This window comes from Coloeus monedula, assembly GCF_965178545.1.
Source record: "Coloeus monedula genome assembly, chromosome: 11".
Classification (NCBI taxonomy): Eukaryota; Metazoa; Chordata; class Aves; order Passeriformes; family Corvidae; genus Coloeus; species Coloeus monedula.
Genome location: NC_138791.1, coordinates 14385721 through 14406189, shown reverse-complemented (window position 1 = coordinate 14406189; position 20469 = coordinate 14385721). Strand labels below are relative to the sequence as shown.

Below are 20469 nucleotides of genomic sequence, written 5' to 3'. Positions count from 1 at the left end.
TCCCTGCAGAGTTTTATGGCATGACTCCAATGAAACTCCCAGTCACAGTATGTACATTGGAAGGATATGACAAATCCTTTTCTCAGGGAGCTGGTGGGCTCCAGCACAGGCTGAGCAGTGCACGGGGCAGGAGCCAAGGAGACCTGTGGGTCTGCCGATGCACCTGCAGACAAATTGCCAGCACCTCTGCATCCTGAACAGACCAGGAAGTGTGAATCCAGAGAGGACAGGCACTGAGTGGGGCTATGCTGCATGGGGCTGCATACATATCCTCTCCAGAGTCTACTGAATGAAAAATATTGCATTAATCTCCTGGCAAATACATTAATGTAGAATCCAGGTGTGAGAGGAGACCAAAGACATCCTGCGTATCCCATTCCCTAAAGTCCTGGGGAAACCTTCAGGGCCTCTGCACAGCAGATGCACATTTTGGAGCAGGGAAAAGGGGAAGGGCATGTGCTTGATTGTCCCTCAGCTGGGTCACCACGTGCCATCCACGGTATGGGATCAAATGCCAAACAAAGCAAAGCTGAAGGGTGGCTGCTTTGGTTGCTTCTGTACTGACAGCATGAAAACGTGCGAAAATAAATTTGCAAGGGAAGTTGCCTAAAGTCTGACTTTTAGGAAAAGCCTTTGTGGCAGGCACAGATAAAACACCATCACTGCACAATACCACAGAGACTATTCATGAATATATATTAAAAATTCAAATTGTGAAAAAGCTGCATATATTAACAAATCCAGAAGTGACTTCCACTTTAAGAATAAATTTGGCCTAAAGAATTAATGAAGAATTTTTTCTGGCACTAAGAGAGTGTTAAGCATAAAATATAGCCTCTGTGAAGAAAAATCAGCCAGTCTGGATCAAGTGGACCATCCAAATTCATCAAAAATCCAATTTTTGAGTGCCAAAAGAAAAGCTCTACAATTTGAAGTTTTAAGAAAGTGTCCTCCCTTATCTGCAGCAGAAACCATTTCCAGAAACCTGCTACCACTTTCCTTCCCCCTCCAGCTGCCATGAGCTCAGTGTTCCTGCAATGTTTGTACATGGACAAGAAGTCAAGAATTGACCGGTGTGAAGAGTTGCAAAGCAAGACAAGCCTACCCTATGGCCCCAGTTCAGCACTCAAGGATGGGTTTGTTTCAAGTTTTAAGGGATTAAAAACTACAAAGCAGAAGCAGGAGAACACTGATGCTAGCAGCAACTGAGATGACCTCAATATCTGGATAAGTTGTTTTGTCTGCAGAACTGCTACCCCATCACAAAAATCCTGCCTGGACCCACCAGCTGGTCCTTGGTTGTGCAATTAACTGGGCACTTCATGGTTTTACAAATCCTCCTCCTCTGACCTCCTCAAGCACTGAATCCCTGTGGACAGCCCAACACACCAATGGCAGGAACAAGCAGAGACTTTGCCACCCTTGGGCTGCAGCTCCTTGGCTGTTTACAAAATAGTTTGACCCAGAAGCCAAGCCATCCAGACCAGACATGAAATTGTGGGGGTGGTGGGTCATCTCTTGCTTCAACAACAGAGTTGTGCAGAGGACCACATGCACAGGTCAGCCTCAAGAGAAGCTGAAGATGTGGTTTTACCAGATTTCTGGTGGTTTTCTATAGATCTCATGCAGGAACAAAGGGTGACTGGAAGCATCTCTGGTCCCTCACTTGTGAGAAAAGGGCATTTGCCTTTATCCACAGTTTCAAAAGTGCAAACTGGCAGTAACAACCATTCTTTGGTCAAGTTGCCAATCTTGAAGATTTCTACAAAGTGGGTTTTGGAGATGTAATTGGGGTCAGGAGGACCTCAAAACTAGAAAAGTCACAAAGACATCCTTATTTTTACCTGTTTTAATCAAACCAGCAATTATTCCATCTACTTCTGACAACAGGAATTACATTGTACATGGTACTCATGGACAGCTGTTACTGCAGACCACAGCTGTCCCAAGTAAAAAAGCCCATTTTCTCCTACTCTACTGTTCTCTTTGTCTAAAGACAGCATCCCCAGAGTCAGCATGGTCCTTGAAGACTTGTGGACATTGGAGAACACTGATTTTCAGTTTTTAATTACTTCAGCAGTCTGTAGCCATGCACAAGCAAGCAAAAATCACATCAGGGCTCTGAACTATGGGCTTCACTCTCTAATCACTAGAGCCAGTTACAAAAATATGAAGTATTCTTTCCTATTACAAACTATGTTCATTCAAAGCTGAAAAGAAAACTACTTATTCTGCAGACCTGGATCACCTTTTCCCCAGCCCAGGAGACAATCTAAGAGCAAACAGCTCTAACTAAATCAACAGCTCACTGATCAGTGCTCAGTTTGGCTTTGCAAGCTCCATGTTCAGGTTGCTTCCAGACTTGCTTCAGTGCAGAGACTTCACCAAGGTCTCTGATGCTTTCACTGCCAGGAAGTGCTGGGGCCATACTTTACATAGCTCACAAAGTTCTTGCATGCACATCACAAAAGCATAAAATCTTTTAATCGGCTTTCCATTGGGGGGAAAAAAAAAAAAAGATTTTGAAAAACTGAGCTGCAAGTTTCTGGACAGCCCTATAAATTACCAGAATGTAAAAATCACAACTGAGAAAAAAAGGTCTATTTCCTAGTTAAACATATGTCTTAATGCTTCAGTTTGCATCATTAAGTCACATTAAATATGAAGATACTTCGTGAAGGTGTCACAATCAGAGACATTTGTAACCTGAAGGATTTAATGAATTTTACTCAGCAGGATGCAAGCAGAGTTTCCTCATTCAAACAATTTCCAGTTTCCACTAATATGTGGAAATGTAGCTAAATGTAGCTAAAATGTAGAAGTCCTGGTTAGGCAAACTATTTATTAAGAGGTCAAAACTAGGCATAAAAAGCACTGCTGAGATCAGGTTTTGAAACAGTTGTGGAAGATAATTAAAGCCATGACTGAGCCCTCAGTGCCCATCCTACAGAGCCAGTTTATATAACAGGGATATTGGTGAAAATCTCCAACTTTGCTGATGTTATTTTGAACATTCTTCCTCATCAGTTCAGCTGTTAACTCCAAATCTGTAGTGCTAGATGAGGTGGTCACAGTTTGGCAAGAAAAGGGACTAAATTAATGCAGCTTTCATGGAACAGCCTATTGCAGATCCCAAAGGGACCACTGTGACACAGCTTGTGGTCTTCTGAACTCTACCCAATTATCCCTGCAACTCCTGCTCGTACAAAAGCAGCTTCTCACAAGCACCAAGTTTTGTTCTAAGAAGTTCCAGGGTGGAAATTTCTCCCTTCATTAAGCTGGAATGGGTCATGCAAAGTTTAACCAGCACCTCTCACCTTCCCAAGAGCTCTGCCAAATCTGCCTGGGAACTGGGGCATCTACATTTTGGCACAGGGCACACCTGAAGCCAGTGCACAACTCCTGCTGGCTTGCTTTTGCTCCTGTCTACCCACAGGAGGTTTATGAGGCCACAGTTTGGTTTTGCAGAAGGGGCATCCTCTGCAAGATGAAGACATACAAAAAATAAAACACAAACCTTAAGGAGTTTAGCTGACTCAGTGACTTTATTCCTTCCTATCTCCAACCTCCTGAGAAGTCTGGGAGGAAAGCCTGCCACAGTTGCCTGAAAGTCAGCACTGCAGGCAACTACTTAGTTGAAAGAGTTTCTATTTACCAGCAGCTCTCAGTCTCCCAGCCACCACAGACATTTATAATCTTTCAGCCAGAATGTTTTTCACTGAATTCTGAAGCAAGATTTACTACAAATGGATGACAAAAAATAGAAGGATAGTACAAACTGGCACAGAAATGTGCAAACATTAGCAGAGGCCTTTTCCAAGGAAAGATAGATGCAGAGCTCAAAAAGTTAGATGCTTTCTCCTTAATTATCATTTGTAGCTTCTAAGTAGGCAATTCAAATCTGGCTGTCATATTTCAAATGGAAGACTAGACTACCCACCACATGCAGATGAGGTGAACACTTTCAAGAGTGCTCAATGGGAATGTCTTTAATCAAATGGGACACTTAAAGTGAATGAAAAGCTCCCATGAAACACAATTTCCTTTTCCTTCAGAATGGAGAATCACTTGAAGAGACAGCTTTACTAGCACACTGAAAAGATACTAATAGGTGATTTAGAATAAAATGGAAAACATTTGTTTTGCTCACTGCTGTGATACAAAGATGTGCAAAGATGTATTTTCATCAGGCTCTCACGTTAGCACCACCAGGAAATCCTATTCTGTCCTTCTAGTAACTGTGGCTCAGTGCTCTTAACACCTCTGCACACACTTCACCTAACCACTGGCTTACGTGAGACTGTTTAAAACTTAACAATGTCATCCTCCAGGCCAATATTTTCCAAGTAGCTTTCAGGATGGATGCCCCAAGAAAAGACAAGAGATACTCCAAATGAATTCCCTTGCAGCATTTAACTTGAGGATATACTGTGTGTGTAGGCTTGGGTTAAAGCACCTCCAAAAGCTACAGGCAAAGAGATTTTAGTCCAGGGTCTGCCTCAAGACTTAACAGGCAGCACACTTAGGGGCTTGTATTGAGATGCTTCTCCCTTCCCATTGCCCTGCAGACCCATCCAGCACACCAGCTCTGCTCATGGGACTCCCACGAGCCATAGACCCCATCAGCATCACCCACAGCCAGGGTATGGCACAGCATTCCTTCCTTGCCAGGACAGGACATAACCACAAAGCAGCAGGTGATGGCATCAGCAGAGAGTACCTCTCCCAGAATATCATCACGAGAGCACTTCTGGGATGCAAAGATTCATTTAAATCAGTAGTTGAAGAAGCCCAAATGTTTCAGTGCAACTCTGCCAGCTGCAAGTAAAAATCAAGTTTGCGATATGAATAACTATATAGCAAAAATTTTTAGTACAGACTCAGTAAGTTAAGCAAACAAAAATACTTGCTTTTAGGAGGACTGATGAAAAAGTGTCTTAAAATAGTGAATACCAGTAACAAATATGTGCACAGTAGGTGTACTATTCAATCACTTACTATCAAAGTAAACCCACGGCAAAACAAAGTACATGATAAGAATGTTGCTGGGATCAGAGAAAATAATAAACAAATAGGACCTTCACTAGGACTCTTATTACAGACAAAAAATACTGCTTCAGGGCACTTGGATAAGTGACAAATCCAATCTGAAAGGGTGATGGACTGTGCAAGTAACAAATAATCCCAAAATGCTGACATTTTTTACCACCCCTTAAAGAATCATTGCTTGGGTGAGGGTCAAATTGATGAACATCGTAATGTGTGCCAAATTTGCAATAGACTCTGTATCAAGCACAGATCCTAATGCTAGGGAAAAACTGCTACTGCAGGGACAGAGAAATTGATTCTATATCTAAACTGGTAAAACTTTCAAATGCGTACCCAGGTATCCCGAAGAATGGCTGATTTGTGCTTTAAAACATGAGGAAGGAAAGAAATGCTTTGTAATAAAACTAGAATCAGGAAAAAATGAGAAGAAACGTCAGGTGACTATTTGAAACATCCTTATAAATATCAGCTTAGGCATGGAAGAGTCTGGCAGGACCTGTAGAAGAGTGTGGCAGAACTCCAGGAGACACTGTTGGAGGATATTAGGGTTTAGACTTCAGGTTAACATCCACATTACAGGGTGACTACAGGGTCATAGGCATGGGTTGCAGGAAGCTTAAATGAATCGGTGTAAGTGTGGATGGAAAAGCATCCATCTCATCTCCTATTCCAGGAGAGATGGTGGAGCCAGATTTGAGGTTAATTACCTCAGTATTGGGGGGGGCTCTTGTGTGGTTACTGCACCCTAGTAATGTGAGCTCAGAGCAGAGGGTCTAGGACAGGGCATCCCTCAGATGGGAATGGCTCAGCCTCCCCTCCATCCTGACACAACAACCCTGCACAGACACCACCACATCAGCTTTTCTCCAAAGGGATCCTGTCTCCCAGCTGTGCAAAAGCACCACTGCACCAGATTACTCTAGTGATAAGTGGGGTTTTGAGCTTTTCCTCACTTCCCCCTTTTCAAAGGGCAAATGAATCCAGGTCCAGAACTAAACTAAGGAAGTGATTCCAGCAGAAATGAGAAGCAGCCACCTTGTGAAAAAGTTTTCTTTGGGTTTTCCTTTTGGTGCTCCACAATTTCCTGCTGCCAGAGTTACAACAGCAGTAAGACAACACAGGAGCCAAGCACAACTTACATACAGCCATAAGTTTAAAAAAAAAAAAAAAAAACAAAACAAGAAAGAATTAATATTAGTTTAAAGATATGTTTCAAAACTCCCTGTCTAATGGTACTAATTATTTATCTTTGACTCATTTTTATTTCTTGCTGAAGACTTTTGCAGTTTGTAGGCTGGGGCTGAGAAAAATCTCATTAAGCAGCTGTGAAGATGCTCCTTTGTTTTGGGAGCATCTGGAGCAACCTGCTGTGGAGTGCAGAACTGCTTCAGTACATTCAAGACTGGCCTGGGGCTGCATGAATCACTGCTTTGAAGTCACACTGGCATCCATTATGTTTTAATCACACATCCCCACACCCCACCAGCACTGGTTTTGCCCTCCTGCATCCTTTTCTTTAGCTCAGTTGATTGGCCCCAGAAGCATGTGATCACAAGCATAATACCCATCCCTTCAGTCTGGAAAGCTCCCTGCCCATTCTGATCTTACTTTAATGGGAACGTTTTCAGGCTCCTTCAATTTCATTTCCAAAACACCCAAGCCTTCTTTCTTTGCCAAGCTGTCCTGTTCAGCCTTACCACTTTGTATACCAGCTTAAAGCTCTTGACACTTGTCATCTACTGGCCAAGGTCTAGCAGTTCATCTTTTGTGAGAAGAAAATAAAGCCTCAAATTCACAGCAACAGAAATGAAAGCAGCTTGTAGCACAGCTTTCTTCATTTCAAGTCATGCTGGAAGGTGCAGCTCATAAAAAGCAGCACTCAGGTATTTTGACTTTTTCAGTGTCACTGCTGACAGCCCCAACAGCAGCGGGGTGTGTCAGATGCTCAGCAGCTTCTCTCCTTCCACCTACACCTTCCCCAGCCGACAGCCAATAATCAGGACTGTGAAGGCATTTGAAAGGAAAATGCCATGTGAAGATGGACCTGAATGCAAGACAACTGGTGGGAAATGCATCCTACCTACACAACACCTACAAGCCCATGCAGGGAGATTAGCCTCAGACTCAGGAGCACAGTCTTGATTAGAGAGCCTGAACTTTTCTAAGTGCTTTTTCCAAGTGTCTTCACTGCTCTGCGATGTTACCTTTCCCAGCTAATCTCACTTCTGTTTTTAGAGCATCCCATCTCCATTCTGTGGAAGGAGCACTGGAGAAAAGCAAAAAGAGCAAACACATGAGAAAGTCACAGGAATATTTAGATAAAACACTGAGATGACACCAAGTTCCACAGGTAGCACTGGGCCAGATTTTCCAAGCACACATCTGCTGTGTTGTGTAATCTGCACATCTCTGGACACTTTTTGCACATGCCTCAGGTTTGCAATCAAAATCCCAAATTGCACAAAATCTGAGTATATTCATGCTTCTCCTAAAACAGCAGCTGGCTGTCATCTCCCTTCTCACCCACACATTTCAGGTATATTTATACCACATAGCCAACCTCTGTTGGGGCCCTTCCCCCTGCCGTGGGGTCCTGGGACAGGGGCCCTGGGGGGAGACATGAGGTTCCCCTGCCCCTGGTCAGCCTCACTCCCCACTGGTTGTTTTGTGTTCCCCTGTGAGGGCAGGGACCCTCAGGTCCTGTGATTGAGCAGTTCCTCGGCAGAGCTCCCGCCATGCGGCTGGAGAAATAAACATCTCTGAAACATCTATCAAGAATCAGCCCATATATACTTCTTTTCCACGGGCCTCCTTGTTTGATATGCGTGTTACAGTATCTGCACTGTAACAAACCACCCCATTGTACATGCCATACATCCCATCTATGGTGTGTTGGGGTTTTAGGAGCTCTCCTGGTTTTTTTTTTTCTGTTAAAGGAATTTTCCCCATTTGTATTGCTAGCGGGACAAATGGCTGGGTATCTAAGAAAACAAAAGATGTGGCTATGGGGGTGGGGAGCATCTGGCTACTCTTTTGTTTCACCTGGGTGTGCAGTCAGTCGGTCCCTGGCGTTTGGACAGAGAGGGAGGCTGCTTTCTTCGGCTGCTTTTCCTTCTGCCAGAGAAGCTCCGGGATCCCAAGCCCGCCTTTCCCTGCCCCGCTGGGAGCTGGACTGTGGCCGCCCTGCGCCTGTCGCTGCTTCGAGCCTTCTCTACGCTGTAGCCCTGCTCACCCTGCCTGCCCAGACCTCCGGGGGGTTCCCCATTTGGATACACCTCATCTGCCACCCGGGATTTGTGCTCGTCCCTGCCGTTCCAGCCTGCTGTTCCCGAGGGTCCGGCCGGACACCGGGATCGGCTGCCCAGGGCTTTGTGAGGCCTTTGTCCCATCCCTTCCCGGGATCCCGGGATCGGCTGCCCAGGGCTTTGTGAGGCCTTTGTCCCATCCCTTCCCGGGATCCCGGGATCGGCTGCCCAGGGCTTTGTGAGGCCTTTGTCCCATCCCTTCCCGGGATCCCGGGATCGGCTGCCCAGGGCTTTGTGAGGCCTTTGTCCCATCCCTTCCCGGGATCCCGGGATCGGCTGCCCAGGGCTTTGTGAGGCCTTTGTCCCATCCCTTCCCGGGATCCCGGGATCGGCTGCCCAGGGCTTTGTGAGGCCTTTGTCCCATCCCTTCCCGGGATCCCGGGATCGGCTGCCCAGGGCTTTGTGAGGCCTTTGTCCCATCCCTTCCCGGGATCGGCTGCCCAGGGCTTTGTGAGGCCTTTGTCCCATCCCTTCCCGGGATCCCGGGATCGGCTGCCCAGGGCTTTGTGAGGCCTTTGTCCCATCCCTTCCCGGGATCCCAGGCCGCCAGTGCCGCGTGCTCCCCGAGCTCGCTCCGGAGCGCCCCCTGCAGCCGCGGGGGAACCATCGCACCTGCCCTGCTCACCGGGAGCCGCCAGCGCCCCTGCCGGCTGCGAGCGGAACTGCACCCGAGGGGAAAGGGCCCGACAGCCGAGAAGGCTGGCACTGGGTTTGGGATTGTTTGCTGCTACTGCCATGATTACTGCTGTTTGTTTGACTGGTTATACACACAGAGATATATAATAGTAAAGAACTGTTACTCCTATTTTCCCACATCTTTGCCTAAAAGCCCCTTGATTTCAAAATTATAATAATTCAGAGGGAAGGGGGGTTGCATCTGCCATTCCAAAGGAGGCTGCTGCCTTCCTTGGCAGGCACCTGTCTTTCAAACCAAGACAGCGTGCTGAGTTCAAAGGCCAGCTACAGCCTCAGCTGGATCCCTCCTGCAAATAAACCCTATTTTGCATCATCTCTGCAACATGCTGGAATGTTACAATTACCTATCAATTACTTCCAGTTTTCTAATAAGTAAAAAAACTGTGGGAAATTGCAGATCCAGCCACTTCCTTCTAGAAACAATGGTTGATGTGCCTGCTGAAACACCAGGAGACACTTGATGGCTACTTCTCTCTGTTTTATTAACTTTTAAAATAAAATACTATTTTATAATCATGCAAACTAAAAGCATGTAAATAATAAATACACTACATGAATGTAGGAGAAATTACCTAAATGAAGTGAATCAAATTACAAACTCACATAACTCATTTTTCAGGATCTCTCCTGTGCATACTAAGCAGAAATGAAAGAAAATGTAGGCATGTTCCAGACAAAAAACCAAACACTTGTAATACCAGAAAACGTGACTTTTTTGTAATAAATGTATGTCAAGCAAGAATAACATTTCAAGGAATCAAATTCAGTTCCCACTGTTTGGAATTTGCTGTATCTTAGAACATTAGAGAAATAGATGCCTTCAAGTCTGGTCTGTGCATAGTAATCATAAGCAAAACAGCATGCGATCTCCCAAGGAAGAAAAATAATTTTAGAGTCATAGTGTACTAGACTTGAGATTGAATTATGCATTCTTTTCTTAATAATCTCAATTCCTTGAAGAAAACACTTACACAAAAGTGAATGGTTTCTGCACTGCAGTGGACTTGACATATCTAGAAAAAGAAGACTGTAGATGCTCTTTTGAAGCAGGATCTTAAATGGCATGAATATTTTTTATATATGTATATATATGCACTACAGTTTTCAGATGTACTTAAAAAAACATTTAAAAAGCTATAAAAACTGTTTTCCTAAATCACTAGGTTTAAAGCATTCAGACACCAAGAGATGCAAACAGGCAATTAGTAAAATTTTCAAAAAGCATTTCAAAATTATGGTTCAAACTAATTTTGTTTTTTTGCTTCCCCCTCCTTTGGAGTAGCTATTTCAGATCCTTGCTACTGCAATGGATGGGAAACCTCTCTCATTTCCAGCTTAGTTAATAGCTACACTATAGTTTTTTATCTTGGGATGATGTGTTGTTTAATTTTTCCTTGCTTGCCATTTTCCACTCCCTGAGCTTTCCTGGCCTCCACAGGCCTTTGGAATTTCTCTTCTCCTCCACTGAGCTCCCATTCCCAGCAGTTGCCATGGCCCCATCCACACCACGTCTGGCCAAATTCATTCCTCCTGCACACCAGAGGAAAATTCTGGAGCCCCAGACTGGTGCTTAACTGAAATCTGCTACAAATGAAGGAAATCCCCATGAAGCTGGGCCAGCCCCAGCCCCCGAGCGCCGAACCACCGCGAGCCAGCTGGGGTTACCTGAAGGGGTAGGCAAAGGCTATGTCAATGCTGAGGTCACTCTCTGACTTGTTTGCACAGTCCACACTGAGGCGCAGCTCTCCAGAGTACCCACCGCATGTTGCAAATGCAAAGATTGCAAAAAGCTGTCAAAAACAAACAACATTTTAATTTTATTTCGTTTCAGCAACCACCACAAGCAGATCCATGCAGTAGCTCTTGGTGCAGCACCAGCCCCCTTGGGTCAGGTTATCCATCACTCCTTGCATTTAAAGCATTGCCATACATTATTCCTGCACCCTTCCCAAAAGCAAATGCAAAGAACCATGAAACATGAAGCTCTGCTGACACACAGACACATCACCATTCATCCATGCCAGGCATCTCAGCTCTTCCCTCCTGTCTTGAACCCCATTTGGGATTCACAACCCTGGCAGTTGTTTAAATCACCCCACTGACAGGTGAGATTGGACAAGAAGAGAAGGATGAATATTGACTGAGCACAATGAGTCAGTCTTAACCCAAACAAAACACTGGCAGAAGTATTTAAAAGGCGCAACCAGAAGTAGCAGTAGCAGACCAAGACAGTTCACACGGCCGCCATCCCATTATGTGGCAAAACACAGAATTGAGCTGCCCCTCTCCCAGGTTATGTATGACTTAGGAAAAAACCCCAGTATTTTTAAAATTACTTTTCCTAAACTACTACCATAATCCAAAGTGGACATAGAGGTGAAGTACACTGACTACAAAGCAGAAAGGAATTCCAGACTTCAGCTAAAATAAGCAAACTAGAAAGGAACAAAGAGCTTGGGTGGTTCTGATGCAAACCCATATCACATCTTACTCTTCCAGGAGAAAAATAATGAAGGAGGGAGTATGCAGGGCAGAGACACATCAGCTTTAATATCAAGGGTTCAAAGAAACGAACTGGAAGCTAGCATAGGGTGTCTTAAAACATCATTGACTTAGGCTTCCTTGGAAGACCCTAAGCAGAAGTGGGGACAGTTTATTTATGCCATTGTAATTTAAATTAGATACGTTAGATTTTGTTGATTGCAGCACTATAGCTCTGAAGTAATTCCATTAGCTTTAACAGAGTTACTGTGAGATCTACAGAGGGGCAGATATGGGAAACAGCAAGCAAATGCCCAATCCCAGCTACAATTAAATAAGCTAAAATCAGCAACCCAGAGGAAACAAAGAGTGCACACATCTGGGAAAGAAACCATGTTTTTGGACACTGAAAAATTATGCAGCAAGCAGATATAATAACAAAATAAAGGACTAAAAATATAATAAATAGAAAAACTAGATCTTCTCTTGCTGCACAAGGCTTTGCAAAACATGCCATTAATCTTCGTTCTCCCAATTTGCAGCATAAACAAAGCCCTGAGTTTCACTCGGCTGCCTTGGAGCTTTCCATGTGCACCTTTTCCCCAGAAAGTGACAGATTATAGGGGTGACACCTGAGCACTGGGGCAGGGAGACCCTGGCTGCAGAGTGATGTGCTGAGCATGAGGGAGCACAGGGACTAACAGGAGAATGATGTAAGTTTCCACCCTGCTACTCACTTCCAATGTGATCAGGGCATGTCATATATGGAGGATAGATTTGCAAAGGTATTTAGGTACCTAATGACAAGTTAATAAAAACTTTGATTGAATCAATTCTTCTTGCTGAGCTCACTGCAACAGAGGAAAGCTGAACTTCACTATGAATTGACTTGTTAAATATGTGCCACAAAATAAATGTTTTCACTACAACTTAAATAGTGTTCCTTCATCCTAAATGAGACACTTCCTCTGTACACACAAGAAGTTTCTGCCCTTATATATAGCACAGCACTGAAAATCAGCATTAATCACCTCAGGTTAATTTGTGAGGTGATGTCAGAAAACAATATATTAAGGAGAACAGGAGAGAACGTTGACCTGCTTTCTGGCCTAATTAACAGAGTTACAAATGCATATGTTTTGCAGGTACGTAGAGAGGCACAAAGATTAACAGTGATATAAAAAGAGGGAACTTGAAAGCCTGTGGTGTGAGACAGACCTGCCATAAAGGAAGAGCCATCACCTCTCAGCTACCACTCTCAGCAAGGGGACAAGCAGAGGAAAGAGGGGCAATTGAAATGCATCGCCTTTAAAATCAGCATAAGGGGTGCCATGTTTTTTCACCAAGGGCACAGAGCCATGCCCAAAAACACAGTTCAGGCTATTCCTTCCCAGGAAGTATCTCCTCCAGAATTCCCAGTTTTTCCTCTCCCCTATTGAGAGCATCTCTGACAGCAGACTCAGGCACCTGGAACCTTGGTCCTTCAAGATAGTTCAGATTCAGCCTTTACTCACCTGTTAGCCCCACAAGCTCTTAATCAGAAGCTTTTCAGCAAACTCCCCCCAGGAACAACCACCAGCTCCCACCCTTACCTGTGGGAACCCAGAGTGCAGAGAATATTTCTCTGCACTCTGGGTTCCCACATTACCCAGCACCCACAAGGCAGGTGGGAAAAGGAAAAGGACCATACTGGAGATTTTGCTACCAAACTTCAGCAGTGCCTCAGCCAACCCAAGCTTGGCTCCCTGCTGTGGCTGGATCAGATGCTGCTGATGGCTGGGATCAACCAGCTGCCAGTAATGCCCAGCCAGTCCCCACAGCTGCATGCTGAGGACATTAAGCTCCTTTTGGAAACATATTTACAGTTTCCATCAAGGGAGTGCAGAGTGAGGGCTGTAAATCAGCGGTATTTCCCTGGGGTACCTTGGCCAAAGCAGCAGCATAATTCTCCTCCTCCTGCCTCTGCATTTCCCCTTCTCTCCCCCACCACGAGTTGTGCTGCTTTATGTTGTCAGAGGAGCACCCAGTGCAATAAGCCAAGAACTACTCACTGATTTTTTTGTGCACACAGTAATTTTGTGGTCATTTCAGGAATGCTGTAAACACCACTGTATTTTATAATAGCAGGATTTGTGTAAATGGCAGTTGTAAACCCCATAATGGGAGCTTTATGAGCCAGATTCAATAAAACCTCCATCTGAGATAATTTTATTGAACCTAGCTGCTCTGAAATTGAAAAGTTTATGGAGAAAGGGAAAGTGTTTCCTTATGTTCCTATTTACTCTTTGCCTATAAATCCACACTCAGCACTAGTCCTACCTGCAGTGCGCATGCATCCTGATTCACATGAGATAAATCTCCCCACGCACAGTTAGCTCTGGCTATCACATGGCTGCTGCCTCCCAAGGCTCAGGCCTGACAGCTAGCCCTGTGCCTGGCTTCCCTGGAGCAGGAGTGGGAGAAACACAGTGCCCTTGAGGCAACAAATTCTTGCTGCCCTGGCTATGCCAGGCTAATCCTGCCCACAGGTGTGGGAGCAGGGCAAATCCTGCTTTCTCCTGTGCTCTCCATTCCTCCTGTAGCTGCAGCTTTTGCCCTGCCATTGTGACACAGTGGGGAGGCTGGGCCTTCACATGTGCCTGGACCCTTGCAGGGAAATCAGTGGTCCACATTCCGTGTGGTGTAACACACCAAGCATCCCACTAGTTCAGTGTGTGTTATGGAAGCAGTTGCCAACCCACCTGATGAGGCCACAGACCGAAGGGAGAGAGAGAAAGGAATATTATTTGTGCTCCTCAGCACAGGCTGGAGCAATGCACATCTCACGTGTCCAGTCTAGCCTGGTTGGAAGATCATCCTTCTTCCTCATGGTCTCAGACCCAACACTGACAAGGCAGTAAGTTTCTGTAGAGTGATTAGCACCATTCCCAGATCCTGTTATGGTGATATTCCCTCTTTGACCTCCAGCCTTGGCCCAGACTATTGGTAGATTTTTGTAAGGAAGTATAATCCCACAGTATAACTTAACCAACAAAATTATATTTATTATGGTACTGTGCAACAATAAACCAGCCTTCCCTGTGAAACCAGATAAACATGTTTTAAAGACCAGTTGGCTCCTTAGCACTTTGAGAAAAAATAGCAATACCTAGCAGAGCACAATACTGCTTCTCACACCAGTGCAGGGCAGGGAAAGGTTCATCCTATGATTTATGTGATCACCTCCCTTCTTCCAATGCCAGGTTTCGATGCAATGGCAGTGAATCCTGTAGTTGAGCCTTCAGGTGCTGTCATTTATCCAGGCTCAAGGCTGGTTCCTTCGTTTCCCAACCCAGTGGCCAGGGGCTTGGGATGTGTGATGCCCTGAAGGAGCCCAAGTCCCATCTGTGAATTAAACAGTTGGCAGTACCTCAATATGTGACCCTGGACATCACTCATCCCACCGTGGAAGGGAAAAATGGGATGATTTCCTATAGCTTCTCCCTGTTTGGCTTTCCGACAATTCCTCTCAATGCCTGCTGAGCAACAGGCTCACTCTGCACACCGGGAGAAGGCAGAACAGTTCCTGAAAAGGCAAGTTAAAAGGCTTACGTGGCACATGTTACAGCTAAAACATCTCGGTAGGATGATAAAATTAATGTAACTTCTATATAAACCACTTGCTTTTTCCAGGAGCACGTCTGCCCTGTGCAGCAGCCTGTAGCAACTTGCTGGCTGACAGGTTGGAGCCATGCTGGGGAGGCACCCGAAAACTATCCTGCGTCAAAGGAGAGGATCTGCTCTGCCTGAAGGCTCCTTGGTGGGTCCTCCAGGAGGGAAAGATCTTAAAAAGAAAGTGTTAGTCTTGCCTGGAGCTGTGGTGGCCAAAAACAGACTGTGAGGGACGCAGTTAGCTACGTGGTTTGGTTTCCAATGCTTTCTCTTGGCACTGAGGAAGGAAAATGGGAATGAACCTGCTGGACACTTTCCCAAAGAGGTACCCCCAGTCCCCTACTCCTGCCCTAACACTGGAAAGCTGAGGGGAACTCCTGACACTTCTAAAGAGCAACCTAAAATATTCAAAACGCCTACACTATTGTTAGTCATTTTACATGCTCAGAGTGTTTTAAAAGGAGACCTAGTTTTCTGGCATAATTTCTGGATCTGAGACCTCCCTTTCTCCGTATCACCATAACAGAGAGACTGCAAAACCTTTGCCAAATGTTCAACTGCCTTACACTTCCTGCTGCTTGCTGTGGCCAAGAGCGTGCGTGGAGCAAGAAGGGAGCACGTTGCTCTGAGGGCTCTGGAGATGTCACCCCACAGCTGGCATCGCTTACCCAGCAGTGTCTCGTTAAACTGAGATTATTTACTTATGGGGCAGAACCAGTAATTGAACGTTATTATTCTTTACGCTGTGAAGGGGAGGTTCGAATGCACTAAATGACTGTACGGGAAACATTTACTGCAGAACTGATGGCCCAAAATACGTCACCAGTGAAGGATTAGGAAGCATTCTCTCCTCTGGGTCTCTGCCTGTTTCTTTTTTAAAATCTGGCATTTTTCCTGCACGGATCTGAGCTGCAAACTTCCTGGAATCACTTCTCCTACATAGAAGCCTTTGTGCACTGGAGATTATCAGATTATTGACTTTGGGATTCCTAATTATATCAACTTGACTGGTTGATGAATTGGAGGTGGATGTCATCGCAGCTGACGCAGTGCTGGGGGGGGGGGGGGGGGTGACAACTAGCTGGAGTAATTTTCCTTCAACAGCTATACAGGGAGAAAGCTGAAATACATTCTGCTCCTGCTGAGAAACAAGCCCTAAAGCCATAGTTCACTGATTGCTGGGATTTAGTGTCCCCACCTTATAAATAAACAGCAGCATTGCTAAGAAGGCTCCTGTGCCAGCCCAGCCCTGGTCTGTGTGGAGTGAAAACCCCAGGGATGAGGGAGCAACTCGGAGTGTGAGCATGAAGAACCACATATGCCACTGTCATGCACCTGGAGGAGACCACTCTGCTCCACGACTTCCCTACATGGTGGTCTTCATGAGGGCATCTGCAGCAGTAAACCTCTGCCTGGCATTTTAGAGCACCCACAAAGTGCAGCCCTTGATGCCACCAACTGGATGGAAAGACCTGACCCCAGAGCAGGCAGGAATCTCACAGCATCCTCTGTTTAAAGCACAGCACTTCATTTAATGCTTAGCTTTTTCTTTAATGAAAAAAAAAAACCAAAAACTTGATTTGATTATTAATGGAAAGATCTATGGAAATGAAATTGGGGTATTTTTAGTGAGTAAATTTCATGTTATAATAATTTGGTTATACAATACTTGAATCCCAAGGAGACAATTTTCCTTTTCTTTGAAGAAAACCTTAATCTTTTTCATTCATCTTCCATTGATTATTCTAAAAACCCCATTTAGCTCCACCAAATAATAGTATGGTAGTCTTTTCTCACTACATTTTAATAGAATAAAGCCCAGCTGTATATGAGAGGATTAGATAACCATTCATTGGGGTAAAGAACACTGTTCTTCCAGATGGCCAGACAGAATCTGGAAATAGGAAATGCATTTCCTATTTATTAAGTTCAAAACGTAATGCAAGCTGTTTCATCCAGTATTTAATGGGTCAGCCACAAAGCTGAAAGCTAATGCTAAGGTTGGCAGCATGCATGGAGGAGTTAACAGGCAGAAAACAGAGACACGTTTACAGCATCTCTTCTTGGACTCAGCGAAAAGCTGTTGGAGTACAAAGGTACTTACACAAGCTGGGCAGAGCTGCCAAGCTCTCCCAGACCATCTAACCATTAGTCAAAGGTTGGAGGTAAACATTTACAAGGACCTGAGGGGTTTTTTTTGAAATTTATTGCATAAATTGCTTTCAGCACATGGACATTGACACATTGGTGATGAGTCTTCCATGAAACAAAAGACACCAATAGGTGCTGCAGACAGGCTTAGGTAATTACTGGGTGTACATGGCTTGATTTGGGATGTATCACAGACATGTCTACAGCCTGCAGCCCTTTTCCCCTCTGGCTGTAGAACAGTCTGGAAGTTATGGCTCTCCCTCTGAAGCCTCCACAACTTCCCCTTTGTGTCCTCTTCCTCTAAGGACGTGAGAGCACAAGTTGGACAGACATGTTTAGATTTGTACATATAATCCCTGAATGACTCGTGCTGTGATATATGTCACTGCAGCACAGATGTGCTCCTTTTTGGGCCTGAGAGCTTTTCTAGCCCTAGACTTCCAGCAAAAAAAAAAAAAAACAACCCAACTGTAGTGGTCTCTACCAGGATCCACACTGTGACAGTGCCCAGAACATCACAAGTGCCCAGAGTCCTGGAGAGCAGCCACTCCCAGGCTGTGTCCCCTTCCTCTTGTCTCATGAGCTGCTTTGGCACCAACCACATGTGACCACTGTAGGCAAAACCATGGAAAGCCATGGTGAGGTACAAGAGAGCTTTTCTAATAGGTTAAGTCAATTCTCATTTTACTAACAGGTAATGTGCAACAACCCAGCAAACACTCAGGTTAATGCATGTATATAACTCTGCTTCTGCTCCCTCCAGAAAACAACAGGTTTTGTGGAGACTTTACAGCCTGATTATATGGGATTTATTGTGTAACAAGTGTAAACATTTAATTATAAAATAAAAAAGGTTGGATGGCTGCTCGTTTCCTCTTTTGCTTGGTGGGTTTAAAAGCATCTGGGCTTAAAATGGCCCATAACGTAATATAAATGCATACAGCAGATGATCCAAGTTATTAATAAGTAGGATTTACTCCCTCTAATAATCAGAGGGATTTACATTATTGCTGAGTGACAGGCACACATGGGGAGCAATCTGTGAAGGGAAAGTGCCCCTGAACTTAATGTCTTTAAATCCCTGATGGTCAATACAGGCGCAGGGGCTCAACTACAGCCAAGACTACACCACACCCCCTCCACTGCAGCACTGAATGGCAGGGGACCACAAACCCAGCTTGCAAAAGAAGTGTCATACACAGTGTACACACCATCTGCCCTGGGCTGGGGCTGGGACAAGGCACCTCTCCCAGCCCCATTCCCAGCTCTCCCAGCATCACCACCAGGCATCACTCTCCTTTGGTAACAGTCCCTGATGGCTCCTGGAACTGCTTCCTTGCCTAATTTGTGTCTTTGTTCCTTCCATTAGCTTCAGCTCCTTTCCCAGCACTGCTCCATGGACCTGGGCTCCTGAGGAGAATTTTCCTGCTCTGGTGACAGATGCACACAGTGGAACTGAGAGGCTGGAGCACTCCTCTGACCAGAAAATGCTCTGACAGCTGGGTCCCTGCAGCGTGGCACAGCGAGGAGGCTGCAACCAAACCCTCCCTGGGTCAGCACTGATGGAAAATTATTATACAGGAAAGGCTCTTGTCCTTCAATCACACTGTATTATTTATGACCTAATGATTGCCCATTGACTAGCAGGGATTATACATTCCTGAAGATGTTTTTGGGTGAATGAAAGGGCATTAACGTCATTACTATCACATCCATGCTCATCAGAGGCCATTAGTAGCTTCCTCTCAGCTCCCTAGGCTCCAGTGTAACTATCTGGTGTCATCTGCTGCCTCCCCACCTGCTGTCCCACATGCCTGCACTGGCTCTGTCTCCAAACATGGGGCCCACTACCTCATCTTAAACCAGTTTTGGACAGAAAAATCCACTGGAGCTAGCTTTGACCTCAATACCCACCTCTGTGCAAAAGGCTGGAATAAGAATTTGCTCCTGGCTAAATATCAGCCCACATGGTAAAAATAATTTATTTTTTGATAATTAAGATGATGGGCTATAAATAAATCTTTGCTTTGCTGAGCTCTGGGAATTCACAGGGAACATTCTGAGCAAGAAACATTTTTAAAATTAAAACTTCCCTCTCCTTTTCTGCCACTCCTCTCATACTCTGTCCCCGGAGATGGTATTGCTCTCCTTCCCACATTTAAATCATAAAAAGTAACACCTAAACACAACATATTTAAGAAATGCTAACAACTTTGTCCTTAGGTCACAAGATCTGAAACACTTCATCTGGACAGGTCAAGTTGTCCTGTTCCCCTACATCGTCCCACTTCCTGTGCTGCTCCACACCTCTTGCCTGTCTCTTTTTTTTCAACACCTCTTCATTCACGTTCCCTGAAATCTGTACCCATACCTGCTTCCAAACACAGAGAAAAAACTTTTCAAAGATCTCACCTGAATGTTCTCCATTTCCTTCATGGTTCAAAATACTTAATTCTGAGACAACCAGTCATCCTTCCCTTTCTCTCAGCTGCCAGCAGCTGCTGCAAATCTTCTGTGCCACTTCCCAGTGTACTTCAAATCTTCCCAGACCCCGGAAAATAAACAGCCACTTGCACAAAACCAGTAGTGCATCAATATGTTTTTGGCTGTTGCAATCTTTACATCTGCACTGCTGCACTGCTGGAGATGATTATCCAGCTTTTTTTTTTTAATCCGTAGACTCTGGCCTGTGGAATAAAGCCAGGACCACTAAAATAAGGAAGCAGAGAAAACACAAGCAGAATGGAAAAAGCAATTGAACATGCTATAAACTCAGAATCAGGAGAAAGCTAATTATGGCCATGCTCACTGATAAGATATGGACACAGTGAGGGAGAGAGACTTATTAATTATTTGTGTTATGGTAGCACTTAGAAGCCCCAATCCTTTATCTGGGACTAGCTGTGCTATACACGGCAAACACTCAGATGTATCTTTGGGTAATGGTACATAGTTTTAAGGAAAATGTGCAAATGCTCTCTTCCTTCACCTTCAGCAGTTTCTGGTTTGTTAACGCTTTTAAAGGAACCCAAGTCTACCATCAGTCTCATTCTGAGCAGCTCACAGAACGGTCTCATGGGTCAAAGAAGAAATAATTCAGCATGAGGGCAGCCTGCACTCAGGGCTGAATTGGGTA

The 20469-nt window shown here is 44.9% G+C and overlaps 1 protein-coding gene across 1 annotated transcript in view; it reads right to left on the bottom strand.

Annotated features, from left to right (window-relative positions):
* Positions 1-20469, bottom strand: part of SYNPR (synaptoporin) — a gene marked incomplete at its 3' end in the record, with an annotated part of 111766 nt that overhangs the window by 19288 nt on the left and 72009 nt on the right. The window contains exon 3 of the mRNA XM_082288770.1: positions 10716-10840. Within this exon, the coding sequence (XP_082144896.1) occupies positions 10716-10840 (125 nt within the window). The remainder of the gene's footprint in view (positions 1-10715; positions 10841-20469) is intronic.